The following is a 20,500-nucleotide window of genomic DNA, read 5'->3' on the forward strand; positions in this document are numbered from 1 at the left end:
ATGTCTGTCTCCGGTAGTAAGAAATATAGAGGTAGATTTGCGAGCCAATGCTAACTAACGTTAGCGCATGACTGGAAGTCTATGGGTATCGCGCTAATTAGTAACTTTCTTCAAACTGCACGCAGAGAAATAATAGTATCAACGAGTTCATCGGACTCCAGGGAAGTAGATAACGGGCCTCATTGGCAAAATCCATAAGTGTCCCTTTAAGCACAGAATGTGGATTGCAGCCCATCTGCATTCTTCATTCTACTTTCTGTTTTTTTGGATTCAGTGTAAATTAGTACCGATTCCAATGAAGTTCAAGGCATAATCACACATACTGTCTCAGATATGAGAAACTTTCTTAAATAGCCTCTGTACAGTACAAAGATAGGTTTACATTTAAAAAAAAAAATAGAAACATACATAAATAGCGGATTTGAAAGATGGGTTAAGGACTTGACAGATATAATGGAGGAAGCTGATGGGGTGGATGTGTGAACAACAAACCTTTAAAATTGCTACTGATTGAACTGATAGCATTGAGTGCAATCTAAAAGTTGGCCATAACTCACTACTCCAGCAGCAGGATGATGTCGTGGTCTGTCTCATAGGCAGCGTACAGGTTAACCACGCGAGGGTTGTTGCGGGCCGCCTCCAGCACACCCATCTCGTGCACCACCTCGGCCCGGCAGTCTCGGCCCCGCCGCCGCTTCCGAAGGAACTTGGCGGCAAACACCTTCCCTGTGGACCTCTCCACGCACCGCTTCACCACCGCAAATTTCCCCCTGGCACAGAGGACGAAGGGAGGGCCGAGTCATTCATCACACACTATCTGCGTCATTTTAGTCTACGCTGAAGGAGACAACTTTGTTACAATATGACATCAGTTAATATTTACATTTAGACAAACATTACATTTCGCTTTGGATAAATGTGTCTGCATATATTATTTATCCAGAGTGACTTATAGTCAACAACCACGGTGCACTGCCAACCAAACCGTACTGTGGCGGCTTTGATATTTTTTTCTCACATTGTCTTGTCAAGCACCGTTACAGCAACTCGGTGGATGCATAACCCGGCCAGCTCAGTAAGCCTATAGCTTGGTTTAGTAGTGTGAAAAGGGTTCAAATGAGGCCACTCCATACCCACACCCTACTATAACAAGTTGTGGTAATCAGGATCTGAAATGAACACCTGCCACATGCAGATAGACATCTTACCCGCCAATGCCAAAATCAATTTCACCTGCCACCTTAGCATTTGCAGTGAAATAACTACTGTAATAGCTGTTTTCAAAGTATTTGTTTCATAGTTGTTAAATGAATTGCTCAAATAGTCGAATCCTATATAGACCATCGCACCTTGCGTTGCAACACTGCCTAGCTGGGGGATGTGCGCACATGAAGAGCTAAGTGAAAGATAGTCTAATTTACTTGAAACGAAAGTCTACTGAAGTGAGACATTGCCCTTGTGTTTCTTGGCTCTTTACATTGTTTTGTTCACAAGTTAGGTTGTTTTTCAATGTTTGCGTTTCAACTGCTAAGGAAAAGACAATGCTACAATGCTAGCCAGCTATCTCACAGGCACAAACATAACTCGAGTTGCATTACTACTTAATCTCCTGTGCGTAAAGGGGCAGGTGAAAATGGTCTCATAGTTTGGTTAAAAGACTATGGTCACAAAAAATGAAATTAAACAATATACCACATTCCTTATTACTAGTAATACATTTATTGTTTTAGAAACATTACAAAGCATGCTCATCTGCCTTTTTGGTGTTTTGCTATAATTCCTGCTGAAAAAAAATATTTGAAAAAATCTGAGTGGCTGGTAGATTTTTCAGCTACTTTGTCTTGCTCACATTGATGTAGAGGTTGTTGTCGTCGCTGCTGACCTCCCAATAGACCAGGCCTGGCAAATTCCAGTCCTCTGGGCCTGATTGGCATCACACTGAAGATCATGATTAGGTGATTATTGGAGGCAGGTGTGTTAGCTGGGTCAAAAGATTGGGGTCAATCAGGCCCCCGAGGACTGGAGAAGCCCAGGCCTGCTATAGGCTGTCTCATCGTTGTCGGTGATCAGGCCTACTACTGTTGTGTCACCAGCAAACGACATGATGGTGTTGGAGTCGTGCCTGGCAATGCAGTCGTGGGTGAACAGGGAGTACAGGAGGGGATTAAGCATGCACCCGAGGGGCCCTCGTATTGAGAATCAGCACGGTAAATGTATTGTTGCTTACCCTTACCACCTGGGGGCGGCCCGTCACGAAGTCCAGGATCCAGTTGTGGAAGGAAGTGTTTAGTCCAAGGGTGCTTAGCTTAGGGATGAGCTTTGTGGGCACTATGGTATTGAACGCAGAGCTGTAGTCAATGAATAGCAATCTCATATAGGTGTTCTTTTGTCCAGGTGGGAAAGGGCAGTGTGGAGTGCAATAGAGATTGCATCATCTGTGGATCTGTTGGGGCAGTACGTGAATTGGAGTGGGTCTAGGGTTTCCGGGATGATGGTATTGGTGAGACATGACCAGCCTTTCAAAGCAAGTCATGGCTACCAACATGAGTGCTACGGGGCTGTAGTCATTTAGGCAGGTTACGTTCGCTTTCTTGGGCACAGGGACTATGGTGGTCTCCTTGAAACATGTAGGTATTACAGACTCGGTCAGGGAGAGGTTGAAAATGTCAGTGAAGTCACTTGCCAGATGGTCCGCGCATGCTTTAAGTACACATCCTGGTAATCGTCTGGCCCCGCAGCCTAGTGAATGTTGACCTGTTTGAAGATCTTACTCACATTGGCTACGGCGAGCGTGATCAGTCGTCTGGGACAACTGGTGCTCTCATGCATGCTTCAGGGTTGCTTGCCTCGAAACCAGCATAAAAACATTTAGCCCATCTGGAAGGCTTGTGTCACTGGGCAGCTAGTGGCTGGGTTCCCTTTGCATTCCGTAATCGATTTTAAGCCCTGCATCCGACGAGCGTCAGAGCAGTTCTAGTAGGATTCAATCTTAGTCCTGTATTGACGCTTTGCCTGTTTGATGGTTCGTCTGAGGGCATAGCTCTAGCCTGTAGCTCGGGACGTTGTCATCAAAGCACTTATTGATGAAGCCAGTGACTGATGTGGTATACTCCTCAATGACATTGGATGAATTCCAGAACATATTCCAGTCTGTGCTAGCAAAACAGACCTGTAGCATAGCATCCGCATCTGACATCTTCTGTATTGAGCGAGTCACTGGTACTTCCTGCTTCAGTTTTGGCTTGCAAGTAGGAATCAGGAGGATAGACTTATAGTCAGATTTGCCAAATGGAGAGCGAGGGAGAGATTTGTATGCGTCTCTGTGTGTGGAGTAAAGGTGGTCTAGAGTTTTTTTTCACTCTAGTTGCATGTGACATTCTGGTCAAACAGATTTAAGTTTGACTGCATTAAAGTCCCCGACCACTAGGAGCGCCGCTTATGGATGAGCATTTTCTTGTTTGCTTATGGCATTAAAACAGCTCATTGAGTGATATCTTAGTACCAGCATCGGTATGTAGTGATAAATACACAGCTACGAAAAATATAGATGAAAACTATCCTGGTAGATAGGGTGGTCTACAGCTTATCATGAGGTACTCTACTTCAGGTGAGCAATACCTAGAGACTTCCTTAATATTAAATATCGTGCAGCAGCTGTTATTGACAAATAGACACATCCCATCACCCATCTTACCAGACGCAGAATTTGTCCCGCCGACTGTATATTATCCATGTCGTCATTCAGCCACGACTCGGTGAAACATAATATACTTTCGCAAGGCACTGTATTCGGCCCCCTTGAACTTTGCGACCTTTTGCCACATTTCAGGCTTCAAACATAAAGATATAAAACTGTATTTTTTTGTGAAGAATCAACAACAAGTGGGACACAATCATGAAGTGGAACGACATTTATTGGATATTTCAAACTTTTTTAACAAATCAAAAACTGAAAAATTGGGCGTGCAAAATTATTCAGCCCCTTTACTTTCAGTGCAGCAAACTCTCTCCAGAAGTTCAGTGAGGATCTCTGAATGATCCAATGTTGACCTAAATGACTAATGATGATAAATACAATCCACCTGTGTGTAATCAAGTCTCCGTATAAATGCACCTGCACTGTGATAGTCTCAGAGGTCCGTTAAAAGCGCAGAGAGCATCCTGAAGAACAAGGAACAAACCAGGCAGGTCCGAGATACTGTTGTGAAGAAGTTTAAAGCCGGATTTGGATACAAAAAGATTTCCCAAGCTTTAAACATCCCAATGAGCACTGTGCAAGCGATAATATTGAAATGGAAGGAGTATCAGACCACTGCAAATCTACCAAGACCTGGCCGTCCCTCTAAACTTTCAGCTCATACAAGGAGAAGACTGATCAGAGATGCAGCCAAGAGGCCCATGATCACTCTGGATGAACTGCAGAGATCTACAGCTGAGGTGGGAGACTCTGTCCATAGGACAACAATCAGTCGTATATTGCACAAATCTGGCCTTTATGGAAGAGTGGCAAGAAGAAAGCCATTTCTTAAAGATATCCATAAAAAGTGTCGTTTAAAGTTTGCCACAAGCCACCTGGGAGACACACCAAACATGTGGAAGAAGGTGCTCTGATCAGATGAAACCAAAATGGAACTTTTTGGCAACAATGCAAAACGTTATGTTTGGCGTAAAAGCAACACAGCTGAACACACCATCCCCACTGTCAAACATGGTGGTGGCAGCATCATGGTTTGGGCCTGCTTTTCTTCAGCAGGGACAGGGAAGATGGTTAAAATTGATGAGATGGATGGAGCCAAATACAGGACCATTCTGGAAGAAAACCTGATGGAGTCTGCAAAAGACCTGAGACTGGGACGGAGATTTGTCTTCCAACAAGACAATGATCCAAAACATAAAGCAAAATCTACAATGGAATGGTTCAAAAATAAACATATCCAGGTGTTAGAATGGCCAAGTCAAAGTCCAGACCTGAATCCAATCGAGAATCTGTGGAAAGAACTGAAAACTGCTGTTCACAAATGCTCTCCATCCAACCTCACTGAGCTCGAGCTGTTTTGCAAGGAGGAATGGGAAAAATTCAGTCTCTCGATGTGCAAAACTGATAGAGACCTACCCCAAGCGACTTACAGCTCTAATCGCAGCAAAAGGTGGCGCTACAAAGTATTAACTTAAGGGGGCTGAATAATTTTGCACGACCAATATTTCAGTTTTTGATTTGTTAAAAAAGTTTGAAATATCCAATAAATGTCGTTCCACTTCATGATTGTGTCCCACTTGTTGTTGATTCTTCACAAAAAAATACAGTTTTATATCTTTATGTTTGAAGCCTGAAATGTGGCAAAAGGTCGCAAAGTTCAAGGGGGCCGAATACTTTCGCAAGGCACTGTATTAATTAATGTCCCGTTGGTAGGACAGTCTCAAAAATGGTAGGTAGGACAGTCTCAAAATTGTTGAGGCGGGTTATCCACTTGCTGAAAAATTCTCACAAGGCACTCCGATTGCCTCCACGTGTACCTCTGTCTTTTCTTCAATCAAATGATAGGGATTTTGGCTTGGTCTTGGAGAAAGAGTATATCCTTCACGTCGGACTCATTATAGAAAAAAAAAATCTTCATCCAGTTTGAGGTGAGTGATAGCTGTTCTGATACCCAGAAGCTCTTTTTGGTCATTAGCAGCAACAGGTACAGTACCAGTCCAACGTTTGGACACACCTAAGAAACATAAGGTTTCTTTAAGTTAATCTTTAATTTTAAATGGAGAAAAGCACTGTCTACTGATAGAATGACTGTTTGTGAATTCTCATCCACGTGAAGTGCAACTAAAGCACAAAATGAAGGTTGATACCGAGCAGAAATTACAAGAGGCATTTTAGATCCGTTTTCTCCTGCGTCAAAAACACAGAATTCTACATTAATTAGCAAGTAAAAATGACTGCTTGCGTTATCTAAGCAAGTGGCTGAATTAATAAGGTGACAGGGAATCATATAGTGTTCGCTTTCTGCAGTGTTTGAAAATGAGTTCTGTACAGCTCCCACTGCTTGATTTCCTTGCGTTTTTATCCTCTCTGTTCTCGGCCTGTCTGCTCCTCTCCACTCTTCTCTGACCAAAACAGGTACACATGCTGCTCCAGAGCCAGTACTATTCTTCCTTCACACAAGCATGTGTCAAAATTTTGTTCATTCGCACAATGTCTCTCGTTCACATTTGCTTGTATATGTCCAAACTAACCAAAAATTATATCCGGTAGCTAATACTGATATGTATAACTGCCTGTCATTGCAATTAGTTTATTTTCGTTTGTGCTCACTAGCCTATTTAGCTAGCAGCCTTTATGGAAATTCTCTATTCATTTTGTTAGCATTCTGGTAATAGATGCCCAATGGGCTTTGTGTTTTTTGGGCACCCCCTTGTGTACTAAAATGATAATACCGTAAATCCCGGGATGAGAGAAGGACGGTATAACAATATGAAAATCTGCATACTGCCCAAACCTAGTTTGTACTGTAAATTAACATTGAATTGACAATTTCACAATCTAGGGAAAACTCAAATTGCCACCCTGTACACACACAAACAGGAAGAAGACCATTTTAGTCTATTTCCTCTCTCTGTGGCTGAGCTCAAGTCTAGTTTCCACACATCCTTGCTTCCTTCGTCCTGCATTGCACTAGTAAGATGAGACACCAGGGATGGGATGTACCCTAGGCCATTCATTGACGCTCACTTCGGACTACAATACTTCTACTTAAAGCTATTATGTCACTCACATCTAAGTTACCTGTAATTAAATAATGATACATAAATTCCTCTTTCTCCAAATGCTGGATTTTAACCCACAGCAGCCAATCCACCAGTCATTCTGATCTTAACTCCAACCCACCGATGTCCACAGATTAACCCATCTTTCCCAGTATAATGCAATTTTGCTATTTTCTTTTGCAATATATTCCTACATTTTACTATAGGACTCATAGAAGAGTCCTGGACCTACCTATTTGTACTATTTCTACAAATATACCCTAAAAATAAATACTTTACCCAAGAGTATAATGATATTTCCAATTGACCCATTGTGGTTTTTCAGAACCCCTAACAATACAGTTTGCAGGTCCATCTGAATCCTGATATAACAACCATTCCTAGACTTGACTTCAAAAGCGAGCCACCGATGGACAGTACCATAAAATGTTCTATTGATTCTGTTTCCTCGTGCACAAGGCTGACTGTTCAATGTCCCATATATTGAGCACTCCTTTGTATTAAGTGTTTTATATAATAGCTTAAATGGAAAAGAACAGATTGATTGTGTGAATATGTTACTTCCGGCGCCGACAGAGATGGCCGCCTCGCTTCGCGTTCCTAGGAAACTATGCAGTTTTTTGTTTTTTTACGTGTTATTTCTTACATTAGTACCCCAGGTCATCTTAGGTTTCATTACATACAGTCGAGAAGAACTACTGAATATAAGATCAGCATCAACTCACCATCAGTACGACCAAGAATATGTTTTTCGCGACGCGGATCCTGTGTTCTGCCTTACAAACAGGACAACGGAGTGGATCCTATGCAGCGACCCAAAAAAACGACTCCGAAAGAGAGGGAAACGAGGCGGTCTTCTGGTCAGACTCCGGAGACGGGCACAGCGCGCACCACTCCCTAGCATTCTTCTTGCCAATGTCCAGTCTCTTGACAACAAGGTTGATGAAATCCGAGCAAGGGTAGCATTCCAGAGGGACATCAGAGACTGTAACGTTCTTTGCTTCACGGAAACGTGGCTTACTGGAGAGACGCTATCCGAAGCGGTGCAGCCAACAGGTTTCTCCATGCATCGCGCAGACAGGAAAAAACATCTTTCTGGTAAAAAGAGGGGCGGGGGCGTATGCCTTATGACTAACGTGACATGGTGCGATGAAAGAAACATACAGGAACTCAAATCCTTCTGTTCACCTGATTTAGAATTCCTCACAATCAAATGTAGACCGCATTATCTACCAAGAGAATTCTCTTCGATTATAATCACAGCCGTATATATCCCCCCCCAAGCAGACACATCGATGGCTCTGAACGAACTTTATTTAACTCTCTGCAAACTGGAAACAATTTATCCGGAGGCTGCATTCATTGTAGCTGGGGATTTTAACAAGGCTAATCTGAAAACAAGACTCCCCAAATTTTATCAGCATATCGATTGCGCAACCAGGGGAGGAAAGACCTTGGACCATTGTTACTCTAACTTCCGCGACGCATATAAGGCCCTGCCCCGCCCCCCTTTCGGAAAAGCTGACCACGACTCCATTTTGTTGATCCCTGCCTACAGACAGAAACTAAAACAAGAGGCTCCCACGCTGAGGTCTGTCCAACGCTGGTCCGACCAAGCTGACTCCACACTCCAAGACTGCTTCCATCACGTGGACTGGGAGATGTTTCGTATTGCGTCAGATAACAACATTGACGAATACGCTGATTCGGTGTGCGAGTTCATTAGAACGTGCGTTGAAGATGTCGTTCCCATAGCAACGATTAAAACATTCCCTAACCAGAAACCGTGGATTGATGGCAGCATTCGTGTGAAACTGAAAGCGCGAACCACTGCTTTTAATCAGGGCAAGGTGTCTGGTAACATGACCGAATACAAACAGTGCAGCTATTCCCTCCGCAAGGCTATCAAACAAGCTAAGCACCAGTACAGAGACAAAGTAGAATCTCAATTCAACGGCTCAGACACAAGAGGCATGTGGCAGGGTCTACAGTCAATCACGGACTACAGGAAGAAACCCAGCCCAGTCACGGACCAGGATGTCTTGCTCCCAGGCAGACTAAATAACTTTTTTGCCCGCTTTGAGGACAATACAGTGCCACTGACACGGCCTGCAACGAAAACATGCGGTCTCTCCTTCACTGCAGCCGAGGTGAGTAAGACATTTAAACGTGTTAACCCTCGCAAGGCTGCAGGCCCAGATGGCATCCCCAGCCGCGCCCTCAGAGCATGCGCAGACCAGCTGGCCGGTGTGTTTACGGACATATTCAATCAATCCCTATACCAGTCTGCTGTTCCCACATGCTTCAAGAGGGCCACCATCGTTCCTGTTCCCAAGAAAGCTAAGGTAACTGAGCTAAATGACTACCGCCCCGTAGCACTCACATCCGTCATCATGAAGTGCTTTGAGAGACTAGTCAAGGACCATATCACCTCCACCCTACCTGACACCCTAGACCCACTCCAATTTGCTTACCGCCCAAATAGGTCCACAGACGATGCAATCTCAACCACACTGCACACTGCCCTAACCCATCTGGACAAGAGGAATACCTATGTGAGAATGCTGTTCATCGACTACAGCTCGGCATTCAACACCATAGTACCCTCCAAGCTCGTCATCAAGCTCGAGACCCTGGGTCTCGACCCCGCCCTGTGCAACTGGGTACTGGACTTCCTGACGGGCCGCCCCCAGGTGGTGAGGGTAGGCAACAACATCTCCTCCCCGCTGATCCTCAACACTGGGGCCCCACAAGGTTGCGTTCTGAGCCCTCTCCTGTACTCCCTGTTCACCCACGACTGCGTGGCCACGCACGCCTCCAACTCAATCATCAAGTTTGCGGACGACACAACAGTGGTAGGCTTGATTACCAACAACGATGAGACGGCCTACAGGGAGGAGGTGAGGGCCCTCGGAGTGTGGTGTCAGGAAAACAACCTCACACTCAACGTCAACAAAACTAAGGAGATGATTGTGGACTTCAGGAAACAGCAGAGGGAACACCCCCCTATCCACATCGATGGAACAGTAGTGGAGAGGGTAGCAAGTTTTAAGTTCCTCGGCATACACATCACAGACAAACTGAATTGGTCCACTCACACAGACAGCATCGTGAAGAAGGCGCAGCAGCGCCTCTTCAACCTCAGGAGGCTGAAGAAATTTGGCTTGTCACCAAAAGCACTCACAAACTTCTACAGATGCACAATCGAGAGCATCCTGGCGGGCTGTATCACCGCCTGGTATGGCAACTGCACCGCCCTCAACCGTAAGGCTCTCCAGAGGGTAGTGAGGTCTGCACAACGCATCACCGGGGGCAAACTACCTGCCCTCCAGGACACCTACACCACCCGATGTCACAGGAAGGCCATAAAGATCATCAAGGACATCAACCACCCGAGCCACTGCCTGTTCACCCCGCTATCATCCAGAAGGCGAGGTCAGTACAGGTGCATCAAAGCTGGGACCGAGAGACTGAAAAACAGCTTCTATCTCAAGGCCATCAGACTGTTAAACAGCCACCACTAACACTGAGTGGCTGCTGCCAACACACTGACTCAACTCCAGCCACTTTAATAATGGGAATTGATGGGAAATGATGTAAATATATCACTAGCCACTTTAAACAATGCTACCTTATATAAATGTTACTTACCCTACATTATTCATCTCATATGCATACGTATATACTGTACTCTATATCATCGACGGTATCCTTATGTAATACATGTATCACTAGCCACTTTATACTATACTATGCCACTTTGTTTACATACTCATCTCATTTGTACATACTGTACCCGATACCATCTACTGTATCTTGCCTATGCTGCTCTGTACCATCACTCATTCATATATCCTTATGTACATATTCTTTATCCCCTTACACTGTGTACAAGACAGTAGTTTTGGAATTGTTAGTTAGATTACTTGTTATTACTGCATTGTCGGAACTAGAAGCACAAGCATTTCGCTACACTCGCATTAACATCTGCTAACCATGTGTATGTGACAAATAAAATTTGATTTGATTTGAATTGTGTCATATGTCAGTTCAGACCCGATACCAAGGTATTGGGACATCAAAAACTTTATACGATATTGCTGTCAAATATTTTTACTGTAAGACATGGATACATTTTTGGATTTATACTAATCATTGAGCCATTAGATGTTTCAATGGGTGGCAGATAAAATTGGAATAGGCATTTCCTTAGACTAATTATTTTGTGGCAAAGCCGTGATGAGTTAACATAGGTGTGCAGTTTTGTCACACAACGCCACCAATGTCTCAAGTTGAGGGATTGTGCAATTGGCATGCTGACTGCAGGAATGTCCACCGGAGCTGTTCCCAGAGAATTGAATGTTAATTTATCTATCATAAGGCGCCTCCAATTTAGAGAATTTGGCAGTACGTCCAACCGGCCTCACAACCGCAGACCACGTGTAACCACACCAGCCCAGGACCTCCACATCCAGCTTCTTCACCCGAGGGATCATCCGAGACAAGCCACCCAGACAGCTGATGAAACTGAATAGTACTTGTCTCTGTAATAAAACCCTTTTGTGAGAAAAAAACATATTCTAATTGGCTGGGCCTGGCTGCGCCACTGCCCAGTCATGTGAAATCCATAGATTGGGGCCTAATTTATTTAATTAAATTGACCGCTTTTCTTGTAACCTCAGTAAAATTGTTGAAATTGTTGCATGTTGCGTTTATATTTTTGTTCAGTATATTCGATCAAAGTTGCAAGATCGCTGAACTTTTCAAGGGATATGAACACCAAGCATATCGACTTCACCATCTGCCCATTTAAAATCGGGAGACCACATGACAATTTAAAGTTTATCTTTTAGAGGCCAATCTGCAATATACACTTAACATAGTCAGGTTATAGTCCAGAGAAACTCGAGAAATTATCCAAGTCCTCAATGAGGCCCTTCAAGGTTTAACTCAAGAGAAAACTTTAAGCATCGGCGTACATTGATACTTGTCTCTAAACCCTTATTTTTTTGCCCCTTGATGTTATCATTAGATCTGATTTTTAAAGAAAACAATTGAATGGCCATAATAGGTATGGTGACATAGCCAACCTTGTTTTACACCTCTTGACAATTCAAAGTTCCCAGAAATAGTTCCTTGTATGGCAGCTCTAGCAGGGCAGAGATTGTACAAACTGACTTGTTGGAAAGGTGGCATCCTATGGTGTCACGTTGAAAGTCACTGAGCTCTTCAGTATGGGCCCTTCTACTACTTGTTTGTCTATGGAGATTGCATGACGGTGTGCTCGATTTTATACACCTGTCAGCAACGGGTGTGGCCGCAATAGCCAAATCCACATACTTTTGGCCATGTAGTGTAGCCTATAAGCTGGGGAGCATTTTTTTTTTGTTGTCCAGATCATAGCAATCATGTCCTATTCCCTCGTCAGTTCATTACTTAAATAAATGGATTATGGCTATAGACTACCAATTAATGAGTTGTCATTAAGCTGCATAGCCAATTGTCATTAAAGTGTTATTCATTTAGACAGATTGCCCGAGTGGTGCTGTGATTGTTTTTTCAATTAGGCCTGTAAGTGAAGGGATTTACAACACATACCCTTCTTTTGTATCTGATGTGGTGGGGTGTAAATGTCCATCTTTCACCTCATTTCAGTAGGCTTAGTCGAGTATTGCATCTGTCGTACATCATCTGTTAAAAAGCTGCCCTAATCTATACAGTTCATTCATTGCTATTTCTACCATTCTATATCCAGGAACCCGATTTATTTAGCTGATTTCAGTGTGATGTCTCTTCCCTGCCATTTGACCCATAGTTGTGTGGGGTACACCAGAGAAAACAGGACTCATTTTTCCCCATAGCTTTTTCTTTATAGCTTTTTCATGTAGAGGGCTCTGCTCATGTCGGCGTTGATATAGATCCGATGGCCCCATACATCAAAAGGTCTGACTCCTGACTTTTTGGCTTTGATGGCCAGTCAGAACTTTATCTTTGTTCCTATAGTTAAGGGACTTGGCGATGATGCCCCTTGGTTTACTGATCGTGTCCCCTCTCGGGTCACCTGTTGGATGTGCTCGTTTGTTATGGGAGCCTGTGTAAAATTCTCCTGGCCCAGTAGTTGTGGTATTACCTTTTCCAGGAATTCTTCCATTCCCGTTATTCCACAGCATTCAGGGAAACCTAAGAAAATTAAGATTTGAACAGCGACTGAAGTCCTCCATCCCATTGAATCTTTCAGTAAGCCACCTAACGTATTTTTGTTCAGAATCTGGAGATTCTCACGTGCATTGAAAATAAGAATTTCTTAACTGACTTGCCTAGATAAATAAAGGTTAAAAAAATTGGCCTAGTAACAAACAACCTGGTGACTTGACAGTAGGTCTAAGCAAATTTGATTGGCACAGGAAGAAAGGAAAAGGGTCTGCTACTCATGAGGTAGGATTCAAATATTCAACTGTATAAAAAATATAAATCTTTATGTGGCTCCTTACATGCATGTACAATGTATTCGAAAAGTATTCAAACCCCTTGACTTTTTCCACTTTGTTACGTTAGCCTAATTGATTAATTGACAAAACCCCATAATGACAAAGCATAAACAGTTATCATTTTAGCAAATGTATTAAATCAAAACTGAAATATCACATTCACATAAGCATTCAGACCCTTTACTCAATATCTTGTTGAAGCACCTTTGGCAGCAATTATAGCCAAGAGTCTTCTTGAGTATGACACCACAAGCTTGGCACACCTGTATTTGGGGAGTATCTCCCATTCTACTCTGCATATGCTCTCAAGCGCTGTCAGGTTGGATGTGGAGCGTCACAGCACAGCTATTTTCAGAGATTTTCGATCAGGTTCAAGTCCGGGCTCTGGCTGGGCCACTCAAGGACATTCAGAGACTTGTCTTGAAGCCACTCCTGCGTTGTCTTGGCTGTGTGCTTAGGGTCGTTGTCCTGTTGGAAGGTGAACCTTCACCCCAGTCTGAGGTCCTGAGCGCTCTGGAGAAGGTTTTCATCAAGGATCTCTCTGTACTTTGCCCCGTTCATCTTTCCTCTTGATCCGGACTTGTCTCCCAGTCCCTGCTGCTGAAAAACATCCCCACAGCATGATGCTGCAACCAACATGCTTCACCGTAGGGATGGTGCTAGGTTTCCTCCAGACGTGAAGCTTGGCATTCAGGCCAAAGAGTTCAATCTTGGTTTCATCAGACCAGAGAATATTGTTTCTCATGGTCAGAGAGTCCTTTAAGTGCCATTTGGCAAACTCCAAGAGGGCGGTCATGTGCCTTTTACTGAGGAGTGGCTTCAGTCTGGCCTCTCTACCATAAAGGCCCGATTGGTGGAGTGCTTGTTGTCCTACTGGAAGGTTCTCCCATCTCCACATAGGAACTCTGGAGCGCTGTCAGAGTGACCATCGGGTTCTTGGTCACCTCCCGGACCAAGGCCCTTCTCCCCCGATTGCTCAGTTTGGCCAGGCGGCCAAGCTCTAGAAAGTCTTAGTTGTTCCGAAATTTCTTCCATTTAAGAATGGAGGCCATTCTGTTCTTGGGGACCTTCAATGCTGCAGACATTTTTTGGTACCCTTCCCCACATCTGTGCCAACACAATCCTGTCTTGGAGCTCTACGGTGAATTCATTCGACCTCATGGCTTGGTTTTCACTCTGACATGCACGGTCAACTGTGGGACCTTATATGTGAACGACCGGCTTCAATTATTATTATAAAAAATAAAAATTTGAATCCGTCTTACATAGCAAACTTTGATATTGCGTTTTTTACATGGGATAAAAGTAGACTCAGAGCTACAAAATTGTACATCATACACTACAGTTGAGGAACAAAGTGGAAAGTAATTATGCGTTGATAGTGAATCTTGTAAACTCACGTTTGAGAAAATGGTCTTTGAATGTTTTGAAACTACTATTGGAGAGCCCTTCTTTGTCTACACCCATTCAACATTGTTCACACCCTCTTAAGCTTTAGCCCCACCCATCTCTTTAAGGGTTCATCCGAATGTACTAACAGCAGCAGTCAAGCATCCAAGCTAACTTGCTAGCTACTTCCAGACATCTAAGTGAGAGACAACAGCTCACTGAACATTACTCACCCTAGCAGAGCTGGTTAGGCTATTATGTTATTCAGAGCGTTGGTGACTGCAACTGTGCTGTCAGATTGTCCATTTGTAAATTCAGAATGTTTCGCATTCAGAGAGCACACTGGACGCTCTGGCCGATGAGTCGGGTTGATCCGAACGTTCTGACCTCAACTGCAGTCAAGCACCCAAGCTAACTGCCCCATATTGGCTAGCTACTTCCAGACACATAATGAGAGAACACCCCACTCTGACCATTTGACTCACCCTATAGCAAAGCTGGTTATGCTGTGTTCATGTTTTCCAGGGGGTTGGTGACCAACTCTGCTGCTGGCAACAATTTAATTATGCTATTTTTCCTATGCAGCATTCTATTATACAGTGAACAGAGTGAGGTTCAATTAAATATTTGTTGTATTGAATAGAAGAGTGAATCAGTTTGTGTAGCATAACGTTTAGAAAATGGGAACAAGCGGGTGGGCGAACAGGGCGCTAGGCTACTCAGTAAAGTGATACTTCGCCTGGTATCATATCATTATTAAATCTTGGTATCGTGACAACACTAATTTAGATGGAAAAGTAAAAACAAATAAACAGTTCTACAACTGTTCAACAAAGTGCCTGCACTGCCACAAAAACCTTTTTATTATATTGCATTGAGTATACCAAACATTAGGAACACCTTACTAATATAAAGTTGCAGCCCCCTCCCCCCTTTTCCCTAAAAACAGCCTCAATTGGTTGGGCATGGACTCTGCAAGTTCTCGTAAGCGTTCAACAAGGATGCTGGCCCATGTTGACTCCAACGCAGCCCAGAGTTGTCCTTTAGGTGGTGGACCATTCTTGATACACACAGGAAACTGTTGAGCATGAAAAACCCAGCAGCGTTGCAGTTCTTGACACAGACCGGTGTGCCTGGCACCTACTACCATACCCCGTTTAAAGGCACTGAAATAGTTTGTCTTTCCCCATTCACCCATTGAATGGCGCACATACACAATCCATGTTTTAATCATCTCAAGGGTTGAAAATCCTTATTTTAACATGTCTCCTCCCCTTCATCTCTACACTGATTGAAGTGGATTTAACAAGTGACATCAATAAGGGATCATAGCTTTTACCTGAATTCACCTGGTCAATCTGTCATGGAAGGAGTAGAGAAGTTCAGATCTCTATGCTGATATTTGTTTACAAGGAGTACATGATGTATTCCTAAATAGAAATGTAGAAGCATACAAATAAATCAAAGAGAACAATTAAAGTATTTCAGTTTTACTGATAAGGAACAGCTCAAAGTTCATGAATAAAAATGTTTTTGGAGTGATCCATGGTCAATGAAGCACAATGTACCCTTAAAAATGTCACCTGCCCATTTAAGGGATGACCGTTACCACGGTAACTGGGCACTGTCTTGTCTGTGAAGAAAAAAAATCTGATAGCATCTTAGCAGCAGACAGTTGCAGCAAACTCAAACTACCTAGCTTGTGAACAAAACGATATAACTGGCCAAGAAACACAACAGTAGTCATACTTTAGTAGCCTTTCTTGTCAATTCGACCATCTTCATGTGGTCTTTAGATTGAATGTTTGCATATCCAAATGCTCAGTGTGACCACCCGCCAACGTGGCTGGGTGAAAAAGGCATTCTTACCCACCAATGACAAAATCTACCTGCATTTGGCAGGTGTTCACTGGAAGACAAAGGAGGCCACCTGTACTAATTACCTATCTGGCATGCTTCAAACACCCGTGTGTAACAGAAGAAAGCTGCCAGAAATGTGTTGTAACTGAAATACTGTTGGCTGCAACTGTGATGAAGCCGGCTAAAACAGTGCACAGTAAGTGTTTTGATGTGATATGAAAGTAAAGGGCTTTATGCTTCTAGAACTGTATCGCAACTAATAATCAATTCATGTCTGTGTTTGGCTGTTTTGTCTTCCAGAGCCAGTCTACCTCTGAAAATACCTTAAGGTCTTTGGAACATAAGGAGTAACGGTCGGACTGCCTTCACTCCTTAAGAGTACATTCTTGGGCTAGGGTGTACCTAGTAATGGGTCCTTTATGGTAGGCAACACATGCTAGGTTTGGGACAGGCACACATACAGCACTTATAGTCACATCTCTTTGTGAGGATAGCCTCATCTTTGTGACCTATCTACTTACAAAAGGACTGAGGTCATCCTGTTTGAATATGGAACAAAAAATGTAAAGTTCGGATTTTCCTGAAATTTGATAACAGAAATTATATTGGGAGAAAATCCTTAACCCACAAATCTGTTTGTAGATAGGCCTACTACAATTGCATTTACAGTGTGATAAGCATCAAGGTTCCACATTAAAAAAAGTACACAGCTGCACCATTGAGAGCATCTCGACTGGCTGCATCACTGCTTGGTACAGCAACTTCTTGGCATCACTGGGGCCGAGCTCCCTGCCATCCATGTCCTCTATACCAGGCGGTGTCAGAGGAAGGCCCAAAAAAAATGTCAAAAGACTCCGGCCACCCAAGTCATAGACTGTTCTATCTGCTACCACACGGCAAGCATTAGCGATGCGCCAAGTCTGGAACCAACAGGACCCTGAACAGCTTCTACCCTCAAGCCATAAGACTGCTAAATAGCTAACCAATGGTTACCCAGACTATCTGCATTGCCCCTTTTTGCACTAACTCTTTTGACTCATCACATATGTTGCTGTTACTGTTCATTATCTATCCTGTTGCCTAGTCACTTTATACCTACTTACAGTATATTTTTACATTTAACTAGGCAATTGAGTTAAGAACAAATTCTTATTTACATTGACGACCTACACCAGCCAAACCCGGACGACGCTGGGCCATTTTGCGCTGCCCTATGGGACTCCCAATCACGGCCGGTTGTGATACAGCCTGAATATGAACCAGGGTGTCTGTAGCCTCAAGCCCTGAGATGCAGCAAAATATACACACATACATATATACACCTACATACAGTGCCTTGTGAAAGTATTCGGCCCCCTTGAACTTTGCGACCTTTTGCCATATTTCAGGCTTCAAACATAAATTATTAAAACTGTATTTTTTTGGGAAGAATCAACAACAAGTGGGACACAATCATGAAGTGGAACGACATTTATTGGATATTTCAAACTTTTTTAACAAATCAAAAACTGAAAAATTGGGCGTGCAAAATTATTCAGCCCCCTTAAGTTAATACTTTGTAGCGCCACCTTTTGCTGCGATTACAGCTGTAAGTCGCTTGGGGTATGTCTCTATCAGTTTTGCACATCGAGAGACGGGAAAAAATTGTAATTCCTCCTTGCAAAACAGCTCGAGCTCAGTGAGGTTGGATGGAGAGCATTTGTGAACAGCAGTTTTCAGTTCTTTCCACAGATTCTCGATTGGATTCAGGTCTGGACTTTGACTTGGCCATTCTAACACCTGGATATGTTTATTTTTGAACCATTTCATTGTAGATTTTGCTTTATGTTTTGGATCATTGTCTTGTTGGAAGACAAATCTCCGTCCCAGTCTCAGGTCTTTTGCAGACTCCATCAGGTTCTCTTCCAGAATGGTCCTGTATTTGGCTCCATCCATCTTCCCATCAATTTTAACCATCTTCCCTGTCCCTGCTAAAGAAAAGCAGGCCCAAACCATGATGCTGCCACCACCATGTTTGACAGTGGGGATGGTGTGTTCAGCTGTGTTGCTTTTACGCCAAACATAACGTTTTGCCTATCACAGTGCAGGTGCATTTATACGGAGACTTGATTACACACAGGTGGATTGTATTTATCATCATTAGTCATTTAGGTCAACATTGGATCATTCAGAGATCCTCACTGAACTTCTGGATAGTTTGCTGCACTGAAAGTAAAGGGGCTGAATAATTTTGCACGCCCAATTTTTCAGTTTTTGAATTGTTAAAAAAGTTTGAAATATCCAATAAATGTCGTTCCACTTCATGATTATGTCCCACTTGTTGTTGATTCGTCAGAAAAAAATACAGTTTTATATCTTTATGTTTGAAGCCTGAAATGTGGCAAAAGGTCGCAAAGTTCAAGGGGGCCGAATACTTTCGCAAGGCACTGTATATACATACACACACCTCAATTACCTTGTACCCCTGCACATGGACTTGGTACTGCTACCCCTTGTGTATTTATTCCTTCTTTTATTATTTTATTTTAACACACACACACAACCACCCCCACCCCCCCCCTCTCTATGCATTGTTGGGAAGGGCCCGGAAATAAGCAGTTCACTGTTAGTATACTACACCTGTTGTTTACGAAGCATGTAACAAATACAGTTAGATTTATAGTTGTTATAGCTAAATATGGTATCCAGCCTTGATAGGATGAGAGTAAGTATTAGCTCACTAACGTTAGCTCTCTCGGATGCAAAAGGCCAATGGAATGCATTGGAGTCATAACAAGAACTGAGAGAATGGGTTGATGGAATGAGAAAGTTTGAAAAGGGGACATTGTAACATTGGCTCACCTGCCCAACTCGCCAGTGATGTCATAAACACTGTCCATCGGTTCCGTATTGATATGGGTTTGAATTTCTCCAAATAGCCCAGTCGGTCCATTGCGGCCGTCAATCCGCCTGCGAGACATCGTTGTTGTTAGCCGGACTTCACTGTGGCAATAAATTAGCACCTGTCAAGCCGAATCAAGGCCGTAGACTATCTAGCCAGCTAGTAGCTAATGTGTTTAGCCAGTGCTAAACCAGTTAGCTGAAAGTTATTTAGTTAGCCAATGTTGTAACTATTAGCTGGATAGCTACATAGTAACGTTAACTAAGTTACTAGCTAATAGCTAGCTAGTTTGAGATGCTTTAGCTGTGGATAATAACTAGTTAGTAGTAGAACAGCTGGTTAGTTACTTGAAAGACAGGTCACGAAGAACAACGGCTACCGTTCGCTAGCTAGCTATCCATCTAAACAACCGTACTAGCTCCCTTTTACTTTTCTTTAATAGACAGCTAACTATACATCACGAATTGTCACTTATCGGGTTGATTGACAAACAACTTAAACTTTCCCTATTGACTGTGTTCATTAATAAGCGAGTTTAGTGCCTAGCTAGCATCTGGATAAAATCCTTCCTCCCGTTGATGTGAGCAACACGTCTTCAAATTTAGATTGCGACCAATCTCGTTCGGACGGTTTTGACATTTTGTCGCCTCGTTCTGCGCAGGCGCGACGTGTCTACGCCTTTTCAACTTAATCTCAATTTTAATAATACAATAAATATTTTAACCCATGCATCAGTAGTAACTTAATTTATACTTCTAACTTGACTGGGTGTTCATTTAAATCATTTGTTAGGTATTAACACATTTTTTGGAAAGGTTGTCAAAGAGACGGCTCATCGACGTGAACCTGTGACCCCTGATGCCCTCTGGTGGTTATATTCAAAGTAAAACACCTTAGGTTACGACCGTAACCCCGGTTCTCTATAGTATGAGTGAGGTATTTTACTTGTGGGCTACGCCCCCAGCATATTTGTCAGAAGCTTTTATTACACTACACCAGCCATGATTGACTGGACATCGGGACGTGTGCATCGGGGAAGGGTGTCTTCCTACCCTATAAAAAGGTCCCACACAGTGTCTGAGTAATTCAAAATTAGCAACAGCTCTTCCTCACTCATGCAAGG

General features: G+C 43.2%; 1 protein-coding gene across 2 annotated transcripts in view; it reads right to left on the reverse strand.

Annotated features, from left to right (window-relative positions):
* LOC139380428 (serine/threonine kinase 17b (apoptosis-inducing)) overlaps positions 1-19,985 on the reverse strand; it is a 24,437-nt gene extending 4,452 nt beyond the window's left edge. Inside the window, exons 1-3 of one of the 2 annotated variants that reach the window (XM_071123090.1) lie at positions 19,725-19,985; positions 19,338-19,445; positions 558-770 (exon numbers count right to left, since the gene is read on the reverse strand). In XM_071123090.1, the coding sequence (XP_070979191.1) occupies positions 558-770; positions 19,338-19,375 (251 nt within the window). In that variant the 5' untranslated portion in view covers positions 19,376-19,445; positions 19,725-19,985. Of the gene's footprint in view, positions 1-557; positions 771-19,337; positions 19,479-19,724 lie in introns of both variants that reach the window. The other variant, XM_071123089.1, reaches the window with a different exon arrangement.
* Between the last annotated feature and the right edge of the window lie 515 nt (positions 19,986-20,500).

Source organism: Oncorhynchus clarkii, chromosome 22, assembly GCF_045791955.1.
Source record: "Oncorhynchus clarkii lewisi isolate Uvic-CL-2024 chromosome 22, UVic_Ocla_1.0, whole genome shotgun sequence".
NCBI classification, from domain to species: domain Eukaryota; kingdom Metazoa; phylum Chordata; class Actinopteri; order Salmoniformes; family Salmonidae; genus Oncorhynchus; species Oncorhynchus clarkii.